The sequence below is a fragment of the Megalops cyprinoides genome, chromosome 16 (genome assembly GCF_013368585.1).
Source record: "Megalops cyprinoides isolate fMegCyp1 chromosome 16, fMegCyp1.pri, whole genome shotgun sequence".
Taxonomy (NCBI): Eukaryota; Metazoa; Chordata; class Actinopteri; order Elopiformes; family Megalopidae; genus Megalops; species Megalops cyprinoides.
This window is the reverse complement of record NC_050598.1, coordinates 4,754,904-4,776,766: the sequence shown is the minus strand read 5'-3', so window position 1 is coordinate 4,776,766 and position 21,863 is coordinate 4,754,904. Positions and strand designations below refer to the sequence as shown.

Here is a 21,863-nt window from a genome sequence, read left to right as displayed (position 1 = left end):
GGTGCTAACCTGGGGGGGGGTGTAACTATTCCTAGGTTGCAATAATAACAAAGGAATTTTTTTAAAAAGACCCAGAAAAGCCTAAACATCGGACAGGTGAAATTTATTTGTAAAGTCTGAAGTTACGTATGCCGATAATGAAAAGATCAAGCATTGCAGGGACAAAGTTAGAGGGTGCACAATCTGCACATTGTAAAATACTTCAGTGTTGTCTGTATCTGGATACTGGTCTGAAGAAGTAAATATGGCAAACATCATGCTGGTGAAAAGGAGCTGTTTGTCAAAGGAGTATATTCTGGAAATTTTCCATGTCTTCATTTGAAAAATCTACATCCTTAAAAGTTTTGGTCATTAATTTCACTTTTAAAAGCTGTGGGAAAAAGTGAAGGTAAATGCAACAACACAAATCCGAGGTCTTTGGCAGATGAGCCGTGAAGGCAAATGGGGCATTTTGCGAATCTTTGCTGATTAGATTTTAGTGTTTAAATTTTTAAGTTTGACTAGATCAGAAGAAATTCCAGGCCAAGACTAGAATGTTTTTACACAGATAAAAAGCATGGAATAAGTTGGTGTGGTTTGCAGTTGGAGGCTCAGGGATCTTTCTCAAGGCCAAAGTCAACTGTAGGCCTGTTCTGGCTGAGGTTAATGATGAGGGAAAAGGAGTTGCCTGTTCTTGTCCCGATACTTCATGTCCTGTCTGTCTGTCTGTCCCAGGTTGCAGGACATGGAGACTCAGTACCGCAAAGAGAAAGAGGAGGCTGACCTGCTGTTGGAGCAACAGAGACTGGTAGGAGACCTCACGCCTCTTTTAACACACACCACCTTCAGCGCCCCTCCCTTCACACACTACCGCCACCCCTCCCTATTACACACAGCATCTCACATTCCCCTCCACACACGCAGCATCTCATCCTTTCCACACTCACCTTCGAACTCCTCTCACACACCACATACACCCTCTCACTCCCCCAATACATAAACATCAACCTACCCTCACACACACACACACAAAGTACTCACCACCTTAGCCCACTCATGCACAGCATCTGTGAAACAGCCCACAGTCAGAATGAAAAAATGTAGCTCTTAATTACATGTCACAGTTCTATTTTTGGAGAGAGTTTTATTCCGGGTGAGAGCGACAAAAATAAGACTCTGAAATGTAATGAAATTGCATGTTTATTTTCAACTGCCACCATTCTGTCACTGTGTTTTACAGGGGAAATGTGCATGCTTAGGATAAGTAAGATTATTTTGGTCAGTTTGGACTCCTGACTCTGTTGGGTCAGGTTGGGTTGGGTGTAAATTTCAGGCCGGATTCAAAGTCTCTTCCCCATTGTCAGACTGTACTAAATCTGATTACCCTCAGATTGCAGGGTGCAGTGGCTCTCTCTGTAGGCGCTGTAGGTTGCAGGAGTCCTGCAGTCTGAGCTCAGCGTGATTCACCGCCTCCTCTTTCCCCCACAGTATGCGGACTCGGACAGCGGAGACGACTCAGACAAGCGCTCATGTGAAGAGAGCTGGAGGCTGATCTCCTCCCTGAGAGAGAAGCTGCCAGCCAACAAGGTCAGACACACGGACTCAGTTTCACACACGCACTGACTCACTCTCACACACAGCACCCTGACTCCATCTCCCACAGTCCCCACTCCTGATTATCTACTTTACTTACAGTATGTGTCTATGATTCCCCCCCCTCTCTCTCAAACAGCACAGTAGTTGTGTGTGTGTGTGTGTGTGTGTGTGTGTGTGTGTATGAGAGAGAGAGAGAGAGAGAGAGATAGAGAGAGAGAGCGAGAGAGAGAGAGAGAGAGCAAGAGAGAAATAGTCACATATACCCACAGCATGTTAACTCTGTTTCTCACACATAGCAGTCAACTCTCACACCGCACATTGACTCCATTTCTCTCATACAGCACACTGACTCCCATCTCACTCACACACAGGGCACTGACTCCCATCTGTGTCTCTCACACACAGTACACTGACTCCATTTCTCTCACAGAGTGCACTGACTCCATTTCACTCACACAGCACACTGACTCCCATCTCACTCACACACACAGCACACTGACTCAAATTTCTCTCTCTCTCACACACAGCACACTGACTCACATCTCTCTCTCTCACACACACAGCACACTGACTCCCATCTGTCTCTCTCACACACAGCTCACTGACACAATCTCTCACACAGCACACTGACTCCATTTCTCACACACAGCACACTGACTCCCATCTGTCTCTCTCACACACAGCGCACTGACTCCCATCTGTCTCTCTCACACACAGCTCACTGACACAATCTCTCACACACAGCGCACTGACTCCATCTCTCACACACAGGGCAATGACTGCATCTCTCACACAGCGCACTGACTGCATCTGTCACACACAGCGCACTGACTGCATCTGTCACAAAGCGCACTGACTGCATCTCTCACACACAGCGCACTGACTCCATCTCTCACACACAGCGCACTGACTGCATCTCTCACACAGCACACTGACTCCATCTCTCACACACAGCACACTGACTGCATCTCTCACACACAGCACACTGACTGCATCTCTCACACACAGCACACTGACTGCATCTCTCACACAGCGCACTGACTGCATCTCTCACACACAGCGCACTGACTCCCATCTGTGTCTCTCACACACAGCACACTGACTGCATCTCTCACACACAGCGCACTGACTCCCATCTGTCTCTCTCACACACAGCTCACTGACACAATCTCTCACACACAGCACACTGACTGCATCTCTCACACACAGCGCACTGACTGCATCTCTCACACACAGCGCACTGACTCCCATCTGTCTCTCTCACACACAGCTCACTGACACAATCTCTCTCACACAGCACACTGACTGCATCTCACACACAGCACACTGACTGCATCTCACACACACAGCGCACTGACTCCATCTCTCACACACAGCGCACTGACTGCATCTCTCACACACAGCGCACTGACTGCATCTCTCACACACAGGGCACTGACTGCATCTCTCACACACAGCGCACTGACTGCATCTCACACACACAGCACACTGACTCCATCTCTCACACACAGCACACTGACTGCATCTCTCACACACAGCACTCTGGCTCCATCTCTCACACACAGCACACTGACTGCATCTCTCACACACAGCGCACTGACTCCATCTCACACACAGCGCACTGACTCCATCTCACACACAGCACACTGACTGCATCTCACACACAGCGCACTGACTGCATCTCTCACACACAGCACACTGACTGCATCTCTCACACACAGCGCACTGACTGCATCTCTCACACACAGCGCACTGACTCCATCTCTCACACACAGCACACTGACTGCATCTCTCACACACAGCACACTGACTGCATCTCTCACACACAGCGCACTGACTGCATCTCTCACACACAGGGCACTGACTCCATCTCTCACACACAGCACACTGACTGCATCTCTCACACACAGCACACTGACTCCATCTCACACACACAGCACACTGACTGCATCTCTCACACACAGCGCACTGACTCCATCTCTCACACACAGCACACTGACTGCATCTCTCACACACAGCACACTGACTGCATCTCTCACACACAGCACACTGACTGCATCTCTCACACACAGCGCACTGACTGCATCTCTCACACAGCGCACTGACTGCATCTCTCACACACAGCGCACTGACTGCATCTCTCACACACAGCACACTGGCTGCATCTCTCACACACAGCACACTGACTCCATCTGTCACACAGCGCACTGACTCCATCTCTCACACACAGCACACTGACTGCATCTCTCACACACAGCACACTGACTCCATCTCTCACACACAGCACACTGACTGCATCTCTCACACACAGCACACTGACTCCATCTCTCACACACAGCACACTGACTCCCATCTGTGTCTCTCACACACAGCGCACTGACTGCATCTCTCACACACACAGCGCACTGACTGCATCTCTCACACACACAGCGCACTGACTCCCATCTGTCTCTCTCACACACAGCTCACTGACTCCATCTCTCACACAGCGCACTGACTGCATCTCACACACAGCACACTGACTGCATCTCTCACACACAGCACTCTGGCTCCATCTCACACACAGCGCATTGGCTGTTGCATCGCTGCACACACGGCCATCTCACGTCCAGGTGTTGCCCTTGCAGGTGCAGTGCATTGTGAAGCGCTGCGGCCTGCCCAGCAGCGGCAAAAAGCGCGAGCCTCTGCGGGTCTACCAGATCCCCCAGCGCCGGCGCATCAGCAAGGACCCCAAGCGCGTCACACTGGCCGACCTCAAGATGCAGGCTGTCAAGGAGATCTGCTACGAGGTGGCGCTGGGCGACTTCCGCCACTCGCGGCAGGAGATCGAGGCGCTGGCCATCGTCAAGATGAAGGAGCTGTGCCGCATGTACGCCAAGCGCGACCCGCAGGAGCGGGAGACCTGGCGCAGCGTGGCGCAGGACGTGTGGGACACCGTGGGCATCGGCGAGGAGCGCAGCCCCGGGGAGGAGGGGGGCGGCGGCGGGGGCGGCGAGGGCGAGGGCGGCAAGGCCGGCGTCTACGACCTGAAGGCCCACATCGACAAGCTGACCGACATCCTGGAGGAGGTGAAGCTGCAGAACAACATGAAGGACGAAGAGATCCGCGCGCTGCGCGACCGCATGGTCAAGATGGAGAGCATTATCCCCGGGGTCGGACCGCAGGTAACGAGCACGCTGTTTCTCATTACACATACACACACTGTATCCCTTACACACACACACACACACACACACACACGCACAGAGGAATGAATGCATGGAAACAAATACAGACGGATGCTAACTATTTTAAAGATACAGATTTCATTGCCCACTCACACACTCTGTATCGTTTTACACACACACTGTACCCTATACACACATACACACTGTATCCCTATAAACACACATACTGTATTCCTAAACACACATACACGTGCGCACACGTGTACACTGTGTCCCTATATATACACACTGTATCCCTATACCCTGTATCCCAGTAGACTCTGAAACAGCCTTTTGCTTAACATTAGTACCGCTGGGTCAGCGTCCTCCTTCAAATCCTGTCTTAAGACATTGCTTTTGCTAATGCCCAGAGTGGAGGATGTCCAGCTTATCAGGCTGAATAGCACTCCATACTTGCGTATTTTATTACATACTGTATAGCTCTGTGAATGTAAATGCCACAGTAGGCCAGAGAACAACTACACTCCATTCAGCATTTTCAGAAGTGCTGACATCAGATGAATACATTTCTGCCTTTCGTGATGAATTGGGAAGTAACTTTGTTTGCTAGCTTTGTCCCAAAAATTCTATTTAAGGAGAGTGTTCATGCGTAAGTGCAATGATCAGTACTTTTCTGTTTCTATATTTGAGTTAACTTCGAGCCCTGGAATAGCTTCATGCAGAAGAGCTTGTGGATTTTAAGTTCTGAGTCCCAGCAATTCTTAGTGTGCCTCAAATACAAATACAACTGTTTTCAGAAGCACAGTGAACAGAACATGCTGATGATCTGCGTTCATGGCCGCGTCCCTTAACTGTAGGTTTGATTTCAAAGGATAGCACACTGTTCTACCCAAAGTGATGGGACACCCCATCTATGGGTGTGACTATATGTCTTAACTACTTGTTTTTGAGAGTAACATGGGAGCATTGCAGTGGCCAGCATAGAGCCCAGACCTCAACCGAATAAAACATCTTTAGGATTAATTGGAACACAGAATTAGGGCAAGTCCAATATGGCCATCTTTACTTGTAGAGCTTATAGATGCTTTAAAGGAGGAATGGAGTGCAGTACTACCAGCTTTGTACCAAAAGATAGCAAATAGTCCACAACAGCAGTCATTAAAGCCAGTGGTGGGCCATTACACTGCTAATTTCCTGGCCTAAAGACATGTTTCATTCATCACTGTCTGTGTCTCATGGCATTTTGATAGTGGACAGTGGATAGGATAGTGTGTTTCTACCTGCTGTTTCCTGCCCTGTCTCATCAGTCCCGCCACTCGCTGCTCCAGGTGTCCGCATTTGGTCGGTATCACGGTGACATCACCTGGCCAGCCACTGTGGAGGCCACGCAGGTGCCATGCTGTAACGGCAGAGTGCCCAGCAGGGGTGCTGATGATCCACTTCTCACTTCTCACCCTCAGTTACTGTTTACAGCTGGAATGCGGTTTTCTGTCCTGCCCAGGGCTCTGACAGCGGCGGATTGCTCTTTGGAGCATGTGGTGCAGCTGTTGCTGATAAACTGCTGATGGTGGCCCTGTGTCTAACCCTCCCTCTCCTGTTTCCCCTCCGCGGCAGGACGATGGCTCCCTGGAGGACCCGGCGGGAGACGAGGGCGAGGCGGGCGGGTATAAGGGCGCGGGGGAGGGGGAGGAGGGCCAAGGCTCGATGGAGGACCTGCCGAAGGAGGTGCGCGTGACACGGCTGATGGAGGAGGACCCGGCCTTCCGCAGGGGCCGGCTGCGCTGGCTGCGGCAGGAGCAGACGCGTCTGCAGAACCTGCAGCAGCAGCAGATCACCAAGCGGCTGCGGCGGAGTGGGGGCGGGACCGGGGGCGAGGGCGGCCCCCACCTGCCGGGCACCGGCCGCTTCATCCCGCCGCAGGACTGCAAGCTCAAGTTCCCCTTCAAGAGCAACCCCCAGCACCGCTACTCCTGGGGGCCCGCCACTGCGTTCATGCTGGGGCTGGGACAGGGCGAGGAGGGCCAGGCCGAGAAGGGGGGAGGAGGAGCGGGAGGAGGAGGAGGTGGGGGAGCGGCAGAGCAACAGCAAGGGGAGGGGGACCCGCAGGGCGTAGCCGGGGGGAAGAACACGCCCTCCCCCCCTCCGTCTGCCCCCACCCCCAGCATGGGGCCCTCCGTACCCCTGCTGCCCCTCCCCTTTCCCATGCCCATGCATGTGCCCATAATCATGGGGCCGGGCGGCGGCGGCAACGCCCGCATGCGCACGCCCAGCCCACACCGGGCCTGGCAGCAGCGCAACCACGGCAACAACAACCACGGCAACCACTTCCCTCAGCAGCAGCAAGCGAGGCGGTACAGGAGGAACTCCCTGGACAGCTCCACCGGCCCCAACAGCAACAACAGCCAGGCTAACCACGGCAGCCCCAATAACTCCCCAAACAGCTCTAACCACCAGGGCCGGCCCCGCTACCGCCGGCAGTCGCCCAACCCCGGGCCCGAGCACGACGGCCACCTCCAGCCCCGGGACGGGGCGTACCCCAACCAGCGCAAGCCCGGCCACCACCAACACCACCACCACCCCTACTACAACCAGCAGCAGCAGTACCACCCCCGAGGAGGAGGGGGGCGCTACCCGCCCGAGGGGGACCTGCCCGCCCACTGGCAGCAGGATCGGCCCGCTGGGGGCTGGGGCGGGAGCGGGGGCCCCAACCCCAAATTCCAGGGCTACACCACCCCTCCCAGGATGCGCCGGCAGTTCAGCGCGCCCGACCTGAAGAGCAGGGAGACGCCCGTCTGAGGGGGGGAGGGGGGCGGGGACGGCCACACTGCGCCCCTCCAATCCCACACCTCGCCTCGAGCGCAACCCCCTTCTGTCTGGGGAGGGCACTGGTGCCCTGGCTGTATGTCCATGCACAGGCAACTTTCTTCTCCATGTGATTATCATTATTATTATTATGAATAACATTATTATTTTTGTCGGTTGTGTGTTTCTGTACCTCCGTTCTTTTCCCCAGTGTTTCCCTCTCACTGTCTCACACACACAAACACACACACACACACACACACACACACACACACACACACACACACACACACACACAGGGCCAGGCTGCAGCTCGGTCAGACTGGCAGGAAGTGGCCTTAACGCCGGGGGAACAAGGCATGCCTGTGTGTGTTTTTCTTCCTTGGCTTGCCCAGAAGGAGCCGGTCGATGAGTCAGATGAGAGAGGATGCTCTTCCAAAGACGCTCCCAGAGCTCCACACACACATGTGGGGGGGGGGGGGGGGGGGGGTCCATGGCTCACTCGTGAAACGGGCCGAAGCGTTGTCCCTCTCAACGCCCAGTCAACCCCACAGCACCCAGCCGCGAGTTTCTCACAGACGCCCTGAATTATGCCACTGTCACCAGATTCTGATGCTGCGTGGCTACAGCTTTAAGACCCTCGGTTTCCTTTCGCGAAGTCACACAGGACCGACTCTCAGAACACAAACCCAGGAATGCAATCTGCACACATTTTAACGTACCGTAGAACGAGCGGACGGTTCCAGTCGCTCAGCCTGAAGCTACGAAACTCTTACCTATACACCACTGCCCTCCACCCAAATAGTTTTTCTTCCCCATGTACTTGACACTAATCGCACAAAATTGTCCACTTTTATTATACTCTATTAAATTTTACATTGGAGCGATTTAGAGCTGGTGTAGTTTGGCAATTGTTTGATGTTTTTTTTTTTTTGGCCCACAATATATATATATGGCTAATATGTATGGGAGACTGATGTGTACATCTGTTGGGAATGCAGTGTCTGTATATGTTTGTGTGAGATGTGTGTGTTTACAGCAGACTGCTGAAGAATGGGGGGCGGCACAGGAGGGGGGAGGTGGGACTGGGGGGCGGGGCTGGGGGGTAATTTAACAGTTAGCCACTGAAACACCCAAAGAAATTTTGTCCTGTGTCAGAGAAACCAACCAGGTAACCTCCCCCTCCTCCCAAAGTGGGGAGACTGGCCTGGCTGACTCTGTCTCTGGGACGATACCTTGTCTGTAAACTGTAATCTGATTCCGTTTTTTTTTTTTTTCCTCTGGAGTTGCTGTTGATTTCAGTTTTGATTATTAGGCTTGCATTTTGAGTGACACAGCCACCATGATCATTGGGCGGGGACGTCTGAACAAACACAGCGTGTTCTGTGATCGTAAAGTTGGGGTGGGGCGGGGCGGGCAGACGTCGGGTCAGCTGGAAAAATGAGACACTTTTTTTTCTGTACTTTTAGCACGCTCTCTTTCTGGCTTGCGCCCCTCGTCGACCCCGCCCCCCTTCCCTGCAGGCATGCGCACAGGGACTGTGGTGCAGCCGACCTCAAACCTTAGAAGCATCTTATAGTCCCTGTCGCGTTGCCATGGTAACTCTACACGTGTGGAGTCCAGGACCTGTCCGCCTGCGAGCTGGATGGTGGAGTTATGGAGTGAGAAAGTGGGAGAGGGGTTTATTATTAATTCATGCTGATTAGCTGTGTTGTTTTTTGTTTTTGTTTGTTTTTTTTAAGTTGCTGCATTGATTTTAAGTGCGGGTGAGGGCTTTGCTGGTAACGAACGCAAAAGTGATTTTAGCGTTTTTTGTTTTTTTTTTTAGTTTGTATTGCGTAACACAAACGCGTTTGAATGCGGATTTCCAGCCGCGGCTGAGAATATTAGCAAGTCCTGCGGCCATTTTTAATGATGTGAAATTCATTCTGATGCCCCCTCCTCCACCTGCGGCCAGCCCAGGCCTTGGGACCTGCTCCTTGGAGGCGGAGCCTGAGACGATGGAGGCGTGGCCCTGCAGTGATGGGAGGGGCAGCTTTTACCACACATGTTTGTGTTGGGGTGTAGTGCTCATGTGGGCGCTCGTGCAGCGGGGAGTGTCACGGCGTTCATTTTAAATCGTTACCGAAAGGCTGGATTTTTAGAGCAAAGACCCTGTTCGCCATGACTCTGACTTTTCAGTTTGACAGCACTAAAGTGGGAGACTTTATTGGGGGGAAGATATTGTATTCAGTATGTTTTTCTTCTCACTAATGACCAACCTTTTAAAACAAGGTTTGACGTATTTGAAGTTGGGTTTGTACTAACACCTAAAGGGTGACGAGGGAGACATCGTAAATCAGAGTGTCCGCCAAGCCATGACGCTCAGGTTTATGTTAAATAATAAGTGGGAGGCAGTTTGAGAGCGCAGTGGTGGTTCAGTTCAGCTGGGTGTGGGAGGTTGAAGGGATATAGAGAAGTTGCATACTACACAACCACACAAACAGCGTAGACCAGTTCTGACATGCACGCACAATGCAGTTGCTCTCAGATGTGACACAAACTCAGATGCACAGATGAGCTCCTCTGCTCTGATTGGCTGGATGAGGTGTGATCGGGATTGGTCTAATTGTAGGCCACACCTAGATATTATCCACGGCGTGGGGAGGAGGCACCGTGAACACCAAGGAATCCAGTCGAAAAGGGGTGCTGTTATTGAGACCCGTCAGGTTTGTTCAACTTGTTAAATCATTGGGAGCATTTCAGCTTGCTGCTGCTGGGAAGTTATTAATGAACCTTTGAAATACTGAAGCTTTGTCGCTAAAATGGACACAGGGAAAGTCGTTTCGCTGAAGGAAGGGAATGGAGAGCTTGGTCAGAGTGAGGATTTCAGCAAGGAGGGGAAGGGACAGTGCTGAACTGGAGGAAGGGAAGGGAGTACTGAACTGGAAGAACAACGTAAGAGACTCTTTAACCTGAAGAGGCCTTGCCGGTGGCCAACAGGACTGAACCTGAGTGTCGGAGGGTTCGACTTTTAGAGACAGAGGGAGTAGCTGGTAGCAGGTTACCTGGGAAAGGTTAGCTATTGGTCAGAGAATGTGAAATGAAGCCGAGACAGCGGTTTGTGTGGATTCGGTTTGTGGCGTTGTGGTGGGGGGGTGGCTGCAGAGATGTTGTGGGCAGACACAGTGTGGCACACCAACTCGGACTATCCCGAGTCACAGTGTAGCTTAGGGGAGGGTTTCCACTCTGTGTGCTGCTAGCTATAGGCAGGACCGTGATGTCCCAGCCACGCCCGGTCCAGTTGGACCCGAGAGCATTTGAGCCATAAACATGCGTCGGACAGAACCGTATCGGGAGTTGAGATACCAGCGTACACATTTAAAGGATATGGAATGCCCTTGCTGAAGTTGGCTGAAAGGGAGGTTACTTTTCCAGTTGGGTTCAATGATATATTTTTGTCCTCCATGAGGACTTTAGATTGAAGAGGATCATTGGAGCCAAACAGGAGCGACTCCTTTGACGTGAAGTGTATTGTCCAGGTGTGAGACACAGGGCTGTAGTGATGAACAGGGCAAGGAGGAAATACAAAATGGGAGAGGTGGTGCAGAGGCGTGATAAGAGCCCACCCCAAATATAAGAAAAGAAATTTCACAGGTTGGTGATGCAGGGCGGACTTTTCTGGTGTTTCTATACTGCAGTGGAAGAAGTGAGTTTTTTATTTTGAAGCTGTTTCTGTTGATTATTTAGGACAATCTATTAGTGTGTTTCTGATTTTATTGGGGTTTTGCTTGTTTTTTTTTCGGTTTCTTGTCTACAGTCTTTTTTGTTTGTTTTGTTTTCCTACCATTTAATCTTACTGTTTTTTGTGACAGTAGGTTTTATTTTGTTGTTCCTATTTTTAATATTTCTTTTTTGTTTTCCTTTTGTGCGTTAGTGTGATTTTTCTTTGTGTCACCGCCCTGGCCGAAATGGTAATTCGTACTCCCTGCTGCCACTAGTCTACTCACCCATGTGTGGGAAGCTGCTATGGAAAGAAGCCTTTGCTTTCCTTACCTTTTCCCCCTTGGTGGGTCCCTTCTCTTTCGAGGGATTATACTGTAACGTAAAATATTAATAGTAATAATAATAATGATCCGAAGAAAGAGTGATAATGTGTAAAAACGCGTGTCTAGACATTCGGTGAGAGAGCAGCTCATGTGTAAGTGGACTGACCCAAATGCCGCTCTCTCTCTCTCTCTCTCTCTCTCTCAGTCCTGCGTTACTCTGAGCTTGTCCCCTTGGTGGGTGCCTGGACTGTCAGTATGGAACCAGCAAACCCCACCTTCTTCCTGCCTAAACTGAACTAGACCTCATGTCCTGAACTCGACCTCACGTGGGCGAAAACACCCCCCCCTTGCAAACTGGTCTCCTTCTCTCTTGTGTTTTTTTGTTTTTTTTTTTTTTTTTAGTTGGCCTTTCATTTATTTGTTGTTTTTTTTCTTGATTGGGAAAGACTGGGAAAAGCACGACTGTATAAGGTGATGACCCCAAGCTTGAAAACACGAAAAACATCAATAAAGGAATAAGTAAAAAAACACTGAACAGAGTGACTTTGTTGTATGGGTGTGTTTGTGGGTAGGTGAGTTGGTGGCGGTGGGAGTGTGTCTGTGTCTGTGGATGTGAGAGACCGAATGCATGCATGTGTGGTCCTTGCCCTCCTACATTTAGACAAGGTTCCCCCTGGCAACTGGATACAGGAGGTACAATCTCATATACCACAGTCCTCGCAAAAGGTGTCACAGGATTACAGAAGTTCTTCAGTGAGGTATCTTGAGCCCTGTTCATCACTGCAGATTTGTTTGCCAGCGGGGTCTCCCAGCCCCTCACCCAATATCCATACCTCAGTGAGAATCACGGGGTGATTAGCTATCACTGATCAGAATTCTCCAGAAGTTATCTTCAATTCCCCAGCCCTTTAACCCTGACAGATACGAGCACAACCATGCAGGGTTAAGATGTTTGTTTTCCAAAAGATGCCTTCCTTAGAAACAGAATGAAAGCACCGCAAGGACCAAAGGGAAGGCTAAATGCTGCTGTAGGGGGTGCCACTAACCTGTGTTTCATTGCTGCAGAATGGATCAAAGAATTGTGGATGTCTTCACATAAGGTTGGGGTGTGTTCTGTGGTGATGGGAATAATGGAAATTATAATGCAGGTAGAGGTCCATCTGTTGTTTCTATCAAAAACCAGGGTGAGGAAAGCTAGAGAAAGCAGGGATCTGTTGCAGATGCACAATATCTACACTGATGTGTGCTCTGTTTAAGATGCTTAGATTCATTTCATTTATCGGATTTGCCATCCATACCATGGATTTGTGCCGTAGGCTGAGAGAAGCAGACTGGAATTAGTATAAAGAAAGCTCTATGGTGTTTAAACATGCCTTCATATATAAGCTCACCAAGGTCACTTTGGATTAGAGTATAATATCTCATTTTCATGTTTAATGGATTTTTTGTCTCATGGTTTATCCTCTGAGTCCCAGCTGCGTTTATGAAAGTGCAACAGCCACTTGCGGTTAGCGGCTGCAGGAATGCATTATTGCAGTGTCCCTGAGACCCAGTAGTGTGCTGTGACCTTTAAGTACTGCCAAGCAGAGTTGCCATTGAGTTGTGAAGCAACGTTGAAAAATGTGATGCTTTTATGAGTTTTCAAACACTTTGCAGCACAGGGAGCTTTCAGGGTAAAATGTATGGTTATTTCAGAAATTACAAAGACAAAGTATAGCACATTTTACAACCAAGGTTGTTAGAAAGCCTTACAGAGGTTTTTCAGAGGACTGAAAAAAAAAACCCTATGGACAATCTGGGAGAAACTGAAAATTATTCCTTGCTCCCTTGCTCAATCAAATCCTTTGATTGAGTGAAACTCAAATACCTAAATGCAAAAATAACTACACATATATGGTGAGGTGTGTGTAAACCATTAGAACTGAATTAGCAGTCTGTCAGTGTCTGTCAGTGAATCAGTAATGTGACTCCCTCCAAGATGGACCCTGCCCTGCCAACCCCCTCCAGAGCCGTCAAAAATCTCAGTGCCACCCTGTAGGGCGAGGTTTCCCTTCCCAAACTGTGCCCATGTCCTGCCTCGCCTCTCACCTTTGCTGGCTACCAATCTTGCCTCACACCAGATTCAAAATATGTGCAAGTATCTGGGGAGTCAAGGACCTGGTTCCCCCCTACCTTCAGATTCAAAGTCCCCCTGCAAGCCGTCCCCTGTAGTGGTAAAGAGCAGAGCTTGAGATTGCCTGTTTTATCCCCAGGTGGGCCATTATTTTTGGTCCCTTGGGAAAGGTACTTAATCTGAATTGCCTCAGTGTATTATCCAGCTGTAAGTGGATGACATGCAAAAATTATAAGCTGTAAAAGTGGTTAAATCTGTATTAGTAGTTTGTGGTTCTTCCATCTTGAAACTGGTCTGCACAAGGCCATTATGTTATAAGAAGCTCTCACCACACACTTAAACCACATGAACATCAATTATAAACAGACTCCTCTACCTGCAGCTGAGAGTAAGCTGAGCGGAAATTTAGAGGAGGGACGGATGTTTTAGGCAAACAGTTGTTTTGTCTCTAAGGCCATGTGTCTGTCAGAGACTCAACCCAAATATAAAGTTAAAATAAATGTTTCTAAATTCATAAACCCTCTCTCTGAACAAACATCTCCCATAGTTTTCTTGTAGCAGCTGTGCAAGGTGACATATCACCAGTTTTACTGCAAGTTCCTACTAGGCATTATAAATAATTACACTAGTTTCATATGGTTTTTATGTTCATTTCTGGCGAGTTGTTTGCACAGGGGGAAAGAGCAACTTTGACCACAGGATTTAGAGGAGAATTCCTGTTTGTTAGGCAGAGATGAGCTAGGTTTGCTCTCATCTTGCTATTGAAAGAAAGTTTATGTTTGTGTGTGGGTGGGAGGCTATCGACATTATGTCACAATGCACTGACTTGGAAGCAGCTTTAGCATTTTACACAAAATATTCAGGGTTTGGATGAACTTATCCCGGGCTATTCAGGGTTTGGGTGAGCTGATCCTGGGCTGTTCAGGGTTTGGGTTGAGCACTGGGTGTCAGAGACGTATACTCTGGAGTAGTGACTAGGAATGGAGAGAAACTAAAATGCACCAGCTAATTAATTTTTTCAGTGTAGCCCATTTTCACAGGGTGAATTGTCACTAAGCACTGAAAATAGTGTGCTTCCCAGAGGAAACCGGGGGGAAAAAGGAAAACCCAGAGATTACTTGGAATATATTATACTCTAACCCCAGGTAAAGGTCGTGGATAGACTCCTGGAAAACAGTAAAAGGGAGCAAAGAGTGGAACGGTAACACATGAGGGTCACACAAATGGCTGTGGTATTTCAGCAGAGATATGGGGGAAACCTGATTTTGAGAAGATGGAGTGTGTGTAAATCCTACATAAACACAAGCACACACTTTGTTTGGTGTAATTCCGTTTGTCTTGTAAAATGATCCTGAAAAACATTCATTTTCATTTCACTTTTAACTGAGCCTGAGCAGTTAGACCTTAGAAAAGACCCAAAAAGGGGCTCCTGAGTGTCGTTAAGGCATTTACCATGGATAAGGGTTGGTAGGTCAACCAGGGTGTGTTGGTCTCAAAAGTCAACACTGCCGGAACAATTCAACTGAGAAGATTGCAGTTTAGAGGTTGCTGCGGTGTGATGAGCCTAGTATACAGCTGGCAATTCCAAACTAAGTTTACATAAAGGGAGAAAAAAGCACAAAACGAATTTGTTGCAATAGACACTTTTTCCTCTCAGAACAGCCACCCCTGAGCAGGTTTCTGTAACTGGTGAAATTAAAAAAAAAAAAAAAGCCATTTTGCTTTCCAAGCAGGAGCACGCATGTTCATGTGTTGCTTTGTCACTTTGTCCTCATCTGCACAGGAACATGTAGCAACTTTAACCGCAGAATGTAGTGACTGATTTCCTGATAGTCCCAGCATGTTGGACAGAGATAGGCTCATTCACTTCCTTTTACCCTGGCCTACTGCTAAGGGGGGCAGGGAGGGGGGATGTACAGTAAATTATACCCCCATGCTAATACTCAGTTTCAGGTATTTACCCCAAATATTCATAGGTAGGGTTAGGGTTGGGGCAAGCTTATCCTTGTTCAGGGGTTGGAGGTCGAGGTCAGGGTCACAGTTAGGACTAACCCCCCTACCCCTTTCTGGCGGGATTGTCAGGAAGTCTGTGGCATTCTGCACTGTGAGTGAGTGACAGGGTGATGTGGACAGGAAGTGAGACAGATCCTTTGAGAACATGGCTGTGTCCCCTAAGAAGAAACATGAGAAAACCTGTTTTTGAGAAGATCTGGTGGTGTGTGAAAACCAACCCCCACAGCAAACACCACCTCCCCCGCCCCGGCCACACTCACATTATGCACACAGTTCCTGACAGACAGAGTCTTCAGGAAGGACCCCCGAAGGAAGTGTAGAGGTGCTTGTGGATTTCTGGACAGATGATGCTGTGGACACATTCTTAGAACAACAGAAGAGAAGGAAGGTGAGGGTGTTCTTATTTTCTATTTTCTCCTGATAAAGCCTTTCACATGGTCTTCTGGGGGCTGAAGAAAAAGAAACAAAATGAAGTGAAGGAATTTCTTACAATTTCTCAAATGCACAGTGTTTTAGCAGAAATGGGCTTGACCAGTTACTTCTTGAACAAGAAAGTACAAAAAAGTGGACATTTTAAATGAGAAAATGTGTGGAAAACAGAAAGAGAGCACCCACTATCACTTGTCTGATTTCCAAGAACCAACACTACAAAGCACACTGATTGGTTGATTAGATTTGATTGGCTTGAGTCACCTTTCTCATCAGTGCTGTACATTTTGCCATTGATATATATTAGCCCACCAGTGCTACTGATTCAACATCTCACACATTCTGTGAACCATTTACAGAGCAAATGTTTCCTGGAGTGACTGGATGCCATGTGAACGGTTGTTTAGCAGAAATCTATTAGATGCATGTAAAAATTCTTTCTGTCTGCCGCTGGTCTCAGACATTGCTGATTTCATAAGGTTTGGCAATAATGGATGGCATGTTGTACCTTTCAAATACCAGTTTGGCTGAAGTGCATACAAAATAATTGTAATTAGGCCAAACTAATCCTGTTGATTTTATTGTTGTTATTAATGTTTCTCATTTATATGTTTTTTCCTGGAGTGATTTCCAATGAATGAGATATTGACATTGAATGCAATTATAAACAATTCCATAAATTTATAATTATTATTACGTACGGCTTAGATTTAAATATAATAAAGAACAAGATCCATGGGAAGGATTTATGAGTTATTTGTAAGATAAAAGAGCCCAAGTTTAATGCTATGCTTGAAGTGGAAATTTAAAAAAATACGAGGGCAGGAGAAATACATCATTTAACTGTAGCCAGTTACAGACCTGTCCCCAAATGGCTTCCAAGTTAAGTGCCTGACATGTAGTGACCCATGTTAAACTTCATACAGTATGACCCCAGAAACGACCAGCATCAATTCAGACATGTACCAGTCTGTCCAGACAGGCAGTATACACGTGTAGGCATGGATTTTTTTTTAGGATTTGATTCTGATATTTGATATTCACCAATAAGAGAGAGTCTCTAGAAGTAATTTGGAAGTGGCCATGATGAGAAGGTTAGTGGAATTTAGTGCCCAATTAGTGTTGCATTGTTTTTACTGCAGAGTGCTATGTCCTCATGTGGGATATTTCTCTAACTTCAGCCATAAATTCAGGGAAAAAAGTAACAATTCAACATACTACTCACCCGTGGCCAATGTTATACATCATTCAGCCCAGTAATGCAATACAGGAGGGTTTAGCACTTTCCTCATTGCAGACAACTTAGCAACTCATCGGTGCCTGATGATGCAACTGTTCTGAGATGCATCATATTTTATACGAGTGACAAGGACAGTTTTTTTTTTTGCAGATGTAAGTAGCTTTTATCTTAGATTTCAAACCTTGTTCCTGAATTCAAAGCACAAGTCTTAGCATTATGTAATTATTGCTATATTTCACCCCAGAGAGAGGTAGATTGTGTGAAATCGCTGTTGGATGCAGTTGAGTATAGGATTTAAACTGGCATATGGCTGTCTTCAGTGCCTCCTGTCAGTGTGCACTTTGATCCAATGGTGTCACTTCAGCCAATGGCTCGCCATTTGCCATGTAGCAGTTTTGTGAGTGGTATTGACTACTCTGCAAATAAAGCTTTTTTTAGAAAGTATATGTAAAATGAATAGATGAATATGTGTACATATGTGTGTATAGCATGTATACATGCATGCTAGGTGAGTTTGCAATATTTTCACAATGTAATCCATGCCAATAAAGTAATATTGAGTTGAATAGAATATTTCTGGGCTTTTGAGTGGATCAACTGGCAAGGAGCTTGCCTTGAGTGCCGGCCTAGCCCTATGGCCCAGGTTAGATGCCTGCACTGTCATCAGCTGACAGTGACCATGGGCCCACAGTGCTGGAATAGATTGGCTTCATCCCACTGATGATAGTGGTGGGTAGGATGGGCAGGGTTCCTCGTCACACTGCTCCCAAGAACCCCTGCGATTCGTCAGCTAAAATCATCACCTTATGCTAAGACCAGTATGGTGTGTATTGCCTTGTTTATTAATTGTTAGTCTCAGTACATCACAGACATATGGTACAAGGTCAAGGTGAGTTTGAGTTGAAGAGTTGTCCTGTTGTCCAACTCCTACAGTTCTCAGTAGTACATGAAGAAGAATAATCACACTATAATTAATATATTTTCTACTTTGTTCACCTGAGCAGGTGTCATCATGAGCATCAGAATGAGGTTTGTCCTCTCCCTCCTGCTTTTGTCTGATTTCTGCCTGCTGATGACCTACAGTTGCCATAGTGACAAGGACAAAGACCACCGCCCCCGTGTGAACTGCACAAATATGGGTCTGAACAATGTTCCGCCTGAAACTGATACATCCACAGAGGTCTTAGTCCTCACAGACAATCAGTTTCTGTCCTTGTCCTGGCGCTCTTACCAGAGCTTCACCAAGCTGCATGAGCTGGACCTCTCCCGCAACCAGGTGTCATCACTGGAGAGGCTCCCAGACCAGGTCCTCCCCTCTCTGAGGGTCCTCCATCTCTCAGACAACAGGATCCAGGAGGTCCCAGAGTCTGCCTTTACTGCTGCATCCAATCTGATGGAGATCTACCTAAGCAGAAACCAGCTGCACACAGTGCGTGAGGGCTCCTTCAGGGGCCTGGACAGCCTGGAGCTTGTGGACCTCTCCCAGAACCACATCCGAGTCCTGCCCCACTCAATGTCATCCCTGATGACCACCACCGTACTTAAGAAGTTTGACGTGGAGGACAACCGTCTCAGGATCATGCCGGACCAGTTCTTCTCTAATTTTCCTGAAATCCCGTATGTGTTCCTGTCCAAGAACCCCTGGATCTGCAGCTGCAAGGTGGGTTACCTGTCCTCATGGCTGGAGGACCAGGTCTCCAACGTGTACATGCACACGGGTCCCAAAAGCATCATCAATGACCCTGAGAGTATAGTGTGCGACAGCCCGAGTCAGCTGAAGGGTCAAATCATCATCGACCTGCAGAGGGATGACTACTGCTCTCCGGGTGTGATTGGTGATATGGATTCCACTGATGCCGTGACTACGGAATTGCCAACCTCCCCCAAGTCACACTTTGTCCCAATCACAACACCGTCAGCCCTCTCTCCATCTTCCACTGCTCTTGACAGCATCCCTACAACTACAGACGTCCCCATAACCCACCAGACCAGTGAACTCACCCAAACGGAAACCGTGGCACCCTACCCCCATCCCAGTGCCATAGCCACCCAGGACCAAATCACTACATCCACCACATTCCGAAGTACAACACCCACCATGTCTGTAACCACAATGCCCACCACACCTGTCCAACCCCAAACCACTGCACCCACCCAGGCTCACACCCTAACACCAACCTCGAGCAACACCATCACCAGTGTGACATCCAAGTCCCAGCTCATGACAACTGCAAGGTACTTCTACTTCATGACATTTTGGGTCAAATATCACGAGTCTCATGCAACAGAGTTTGCCACGTCTAGGACAGTATTTAAGAAGGAGGTAGTAGGGGAGGAGGTAGAGAGTACTGCCATCATCACCAATTCAAATACCTTTCTGATCACAGCCACCCCCAAGGCTTTTCCTCTGACAACTACTGACCCTCTGACCATGGTCCACCCTCCCACTAATGTCTCTGTAAACTGGGAGGAGAGAAAGGGGGAGAGGTCTGTGGTGCTGTACTGCTGGTGGCTGTTTGCGGGGTACCTCTGTCTCTGTATTCTGCTGGGCCTGTGGCTCTGTGCCACCAGCCTCTGGATCCTCAGATTCTACCTCTACACCTATTCGCCTCTTGCCCGGAAGGCTTGCAAGCGGAGGAAGGGCCAAGTGAGGCTGTTAGGATATCAGTCCGCAGGTGGGTCAGGGGAGAATGACGGGGGGGGTGAGAAGGGGGCTGGCGGGCCGGGAGCCATCTCACTGCCCATGGAGGGGACTGGAGGCGTGCAGGCTATGTTCCGCTCTGTCCTGTTTGTCTACAAGGGCGGGGAGGTGGAGGAGGCAGGGAAGGGGACAGGGGAGGGGGCAGAGAGGGGAGAGGAGCAGGGGGCAGGGCTGGGGGAGCCGTTGAAGTCTGAGCAGGTGGGGATTGCAGCCGGAGCCGCTGCACAACAAGAACCAAAGATGAGAGGGGGAACGGAAAGGGCAGAGATGGGAGGAAAAGAGCAGAAGGAAGTCTTCAGGAAGACCCTGTACAGGGTGATCAGTCAAGAGGAAGAGATAACAGGGTGGAGGGAATTGGAAGAGGGCCCGGAGCCCAAGAAAGGAGACGCAATAAAGGGGGTGGAGACAGAGAGGCAGGGATTGTCAGAGAAAAAGAGGAGAGGCAATGAGCGGAAGACCAGGTACAGCTTGATCCTGAGAGAGGAGAGGGTAGAAGGAGAGGAGGGGAAGGCAAAATCTGGGGAGCAGACAGAGGTCAGGGAGTCCACTGTTGGGAATGAGTGGGTGGTTGGAGAGTGGTTATGGAGGGACAAAGGGGGTGAAGGGGGTGGAGGGGTAACCAAAGAGGAGGACTGGTCATCCTTGATGCCCTTGATAGCTAGAGGTACTGACTTTAAGCCATCTGATGTGGACGACTCCGTTGCCACAAATCCAAGCATTTCAGAGACTATTCTCTAAACATCCTTGGATACATGTTGTTTGTCTGCATGTGGTCCTGGACAGCCTGACCAAAGCAAGGGTCTCAGATCAAAGCTTGGTTGTACATCAGCGGCAATGCGCAGGTCATTAGTCACTGGTCCTCTGTAGCAGAAAGAGCTGGCTGAACAATACTAGTCTGCCACCTAAACTCACATTTACCTGACACCAGTCCAGCATTATATTGTATGGATCTGCAGCATATTCTGTTTTTGCCCTGCATTTTGCATTGTTGGCTTCTGCATTGCTCTTTAGCGTTTGGAAGAGAATTATCTGCATAAATCTGCTGAATGTATACATTTTAACGGGATTTTTTGAACTGTGTGGAGACCCAATGACTCAAACTTCATCAGGATGGTAACACATCTTGTAACTAAGGTTCCATAGATAAGATTTTTAAAATCTGTTAGGTTTGGGCATCCAGTCATTTTCAGACTCAGTATTACATGCTACTGTGTTAGGATGAGAGCATGTTTCTGTGCATTATCTTAAAGTATTTATTCAAGCTTTCTTCATAATTCACACACAAACATTAAGTAACTGTGTGATGTACACAGAAATATTTGTCTCCAATAGGTTAGGTAAAGTTAATGTATTTTCTCCATGCTTTTGTGTTAATGCATTTAATATGTTAACAAGTTACTCAACTTTTGAAAGATGAAACATTAAAATGAGCACAAATGGGAGCAATGTCTGGTGTTGAGTTGTACTTTTTGACAGATGGTTTGAAGATGTTCCTTGGGTTCCTTTAGAATCTATATTCAATAGATCAAGCTGCATTTTAAGTTAAGATCTGCTATTTTAAAAGATGCATATTTTATATGTTTAAGGGGCACAAGGGTGCTACTGCTGATTTAGCATAGGAAATATTACCTCAGGTTGAGTGGATCTTTTCTAAACTACACCTAAAGGTGAGCATCCATCTATTTCAATTGTTTCATACCTGAAGTCCTAAAAATTTAAACTTTGCATCACCACGGAAAGAAGCTTTTTGTAATGTTACTTTAATCACAAATAATAATAGATGCCTGCCGTTAAG

The 21,863-nt window shown here is 48.3% G+C and overlaps 2 protein-coding genes across 3 annotated transcripts in view; both read left to right on the top strand.

The window, feature by feature from the left end:
• si:ch73-375g18.1 (kinesin-like protein KIF1C) overlaps positions 1-12,048 on the top strand; it is a 54,249-nt gene extending 42,201 nt beyond the window's left edge. Inside the window, exons 20-24 of one of the 2 annotated variants that reach the window (XR_005005523.1) lie at positions 715-787; positions 1,468-1,566; positions 4,203-4,739; positions 6,357-7,674; positions 11,778-12,048. Coding sequence is in view for 1 of the 2 variants with exons in the window: in XM_036547792.1 (XP_036403685.1) it covers positions 715-787; positions 1,468-1,566; positions 4,203-4,739; positions 6,357-7,538 (1,891 nt within the window). In the remaining variant the exon portion in view is untranslated. Of the gene's footprint in view, positions 1-714; positions 788-1,467; positions 1,567-4,202; positions 4,740-6,356; positions 7,801-11,777 lie in introns of those variants that run through there. The other variant, XM_036547792.1, reaches the window with a different exon arrangement.
• Positions 12,049-15,992: 3,944 nt separating this feature from the next.
• On the top strand, positions 15,993-20,312 carry LOC118791146 (platelet glycoprotein Ib alpha chain). The gene is made up of 3 exons (XM_036548423.1): positions 15,993-16,086; positions 18,372-20,185; positions 20,280-20,312. The coding sequence occupies exons 2-3, from the start codon at positions 18,380-18,382 to the stop codon at positions 20,310-20,312; spliced, it is 1,839 nt and encodes a 612-aa protein (XP_036404316.1). The 5' UTR covers positions 15,993-16,086; positions 18,372-18,379.
• The last annotated feature ends 1,551 nt before the right edge of the window (positions 20,313-21,863 follow it).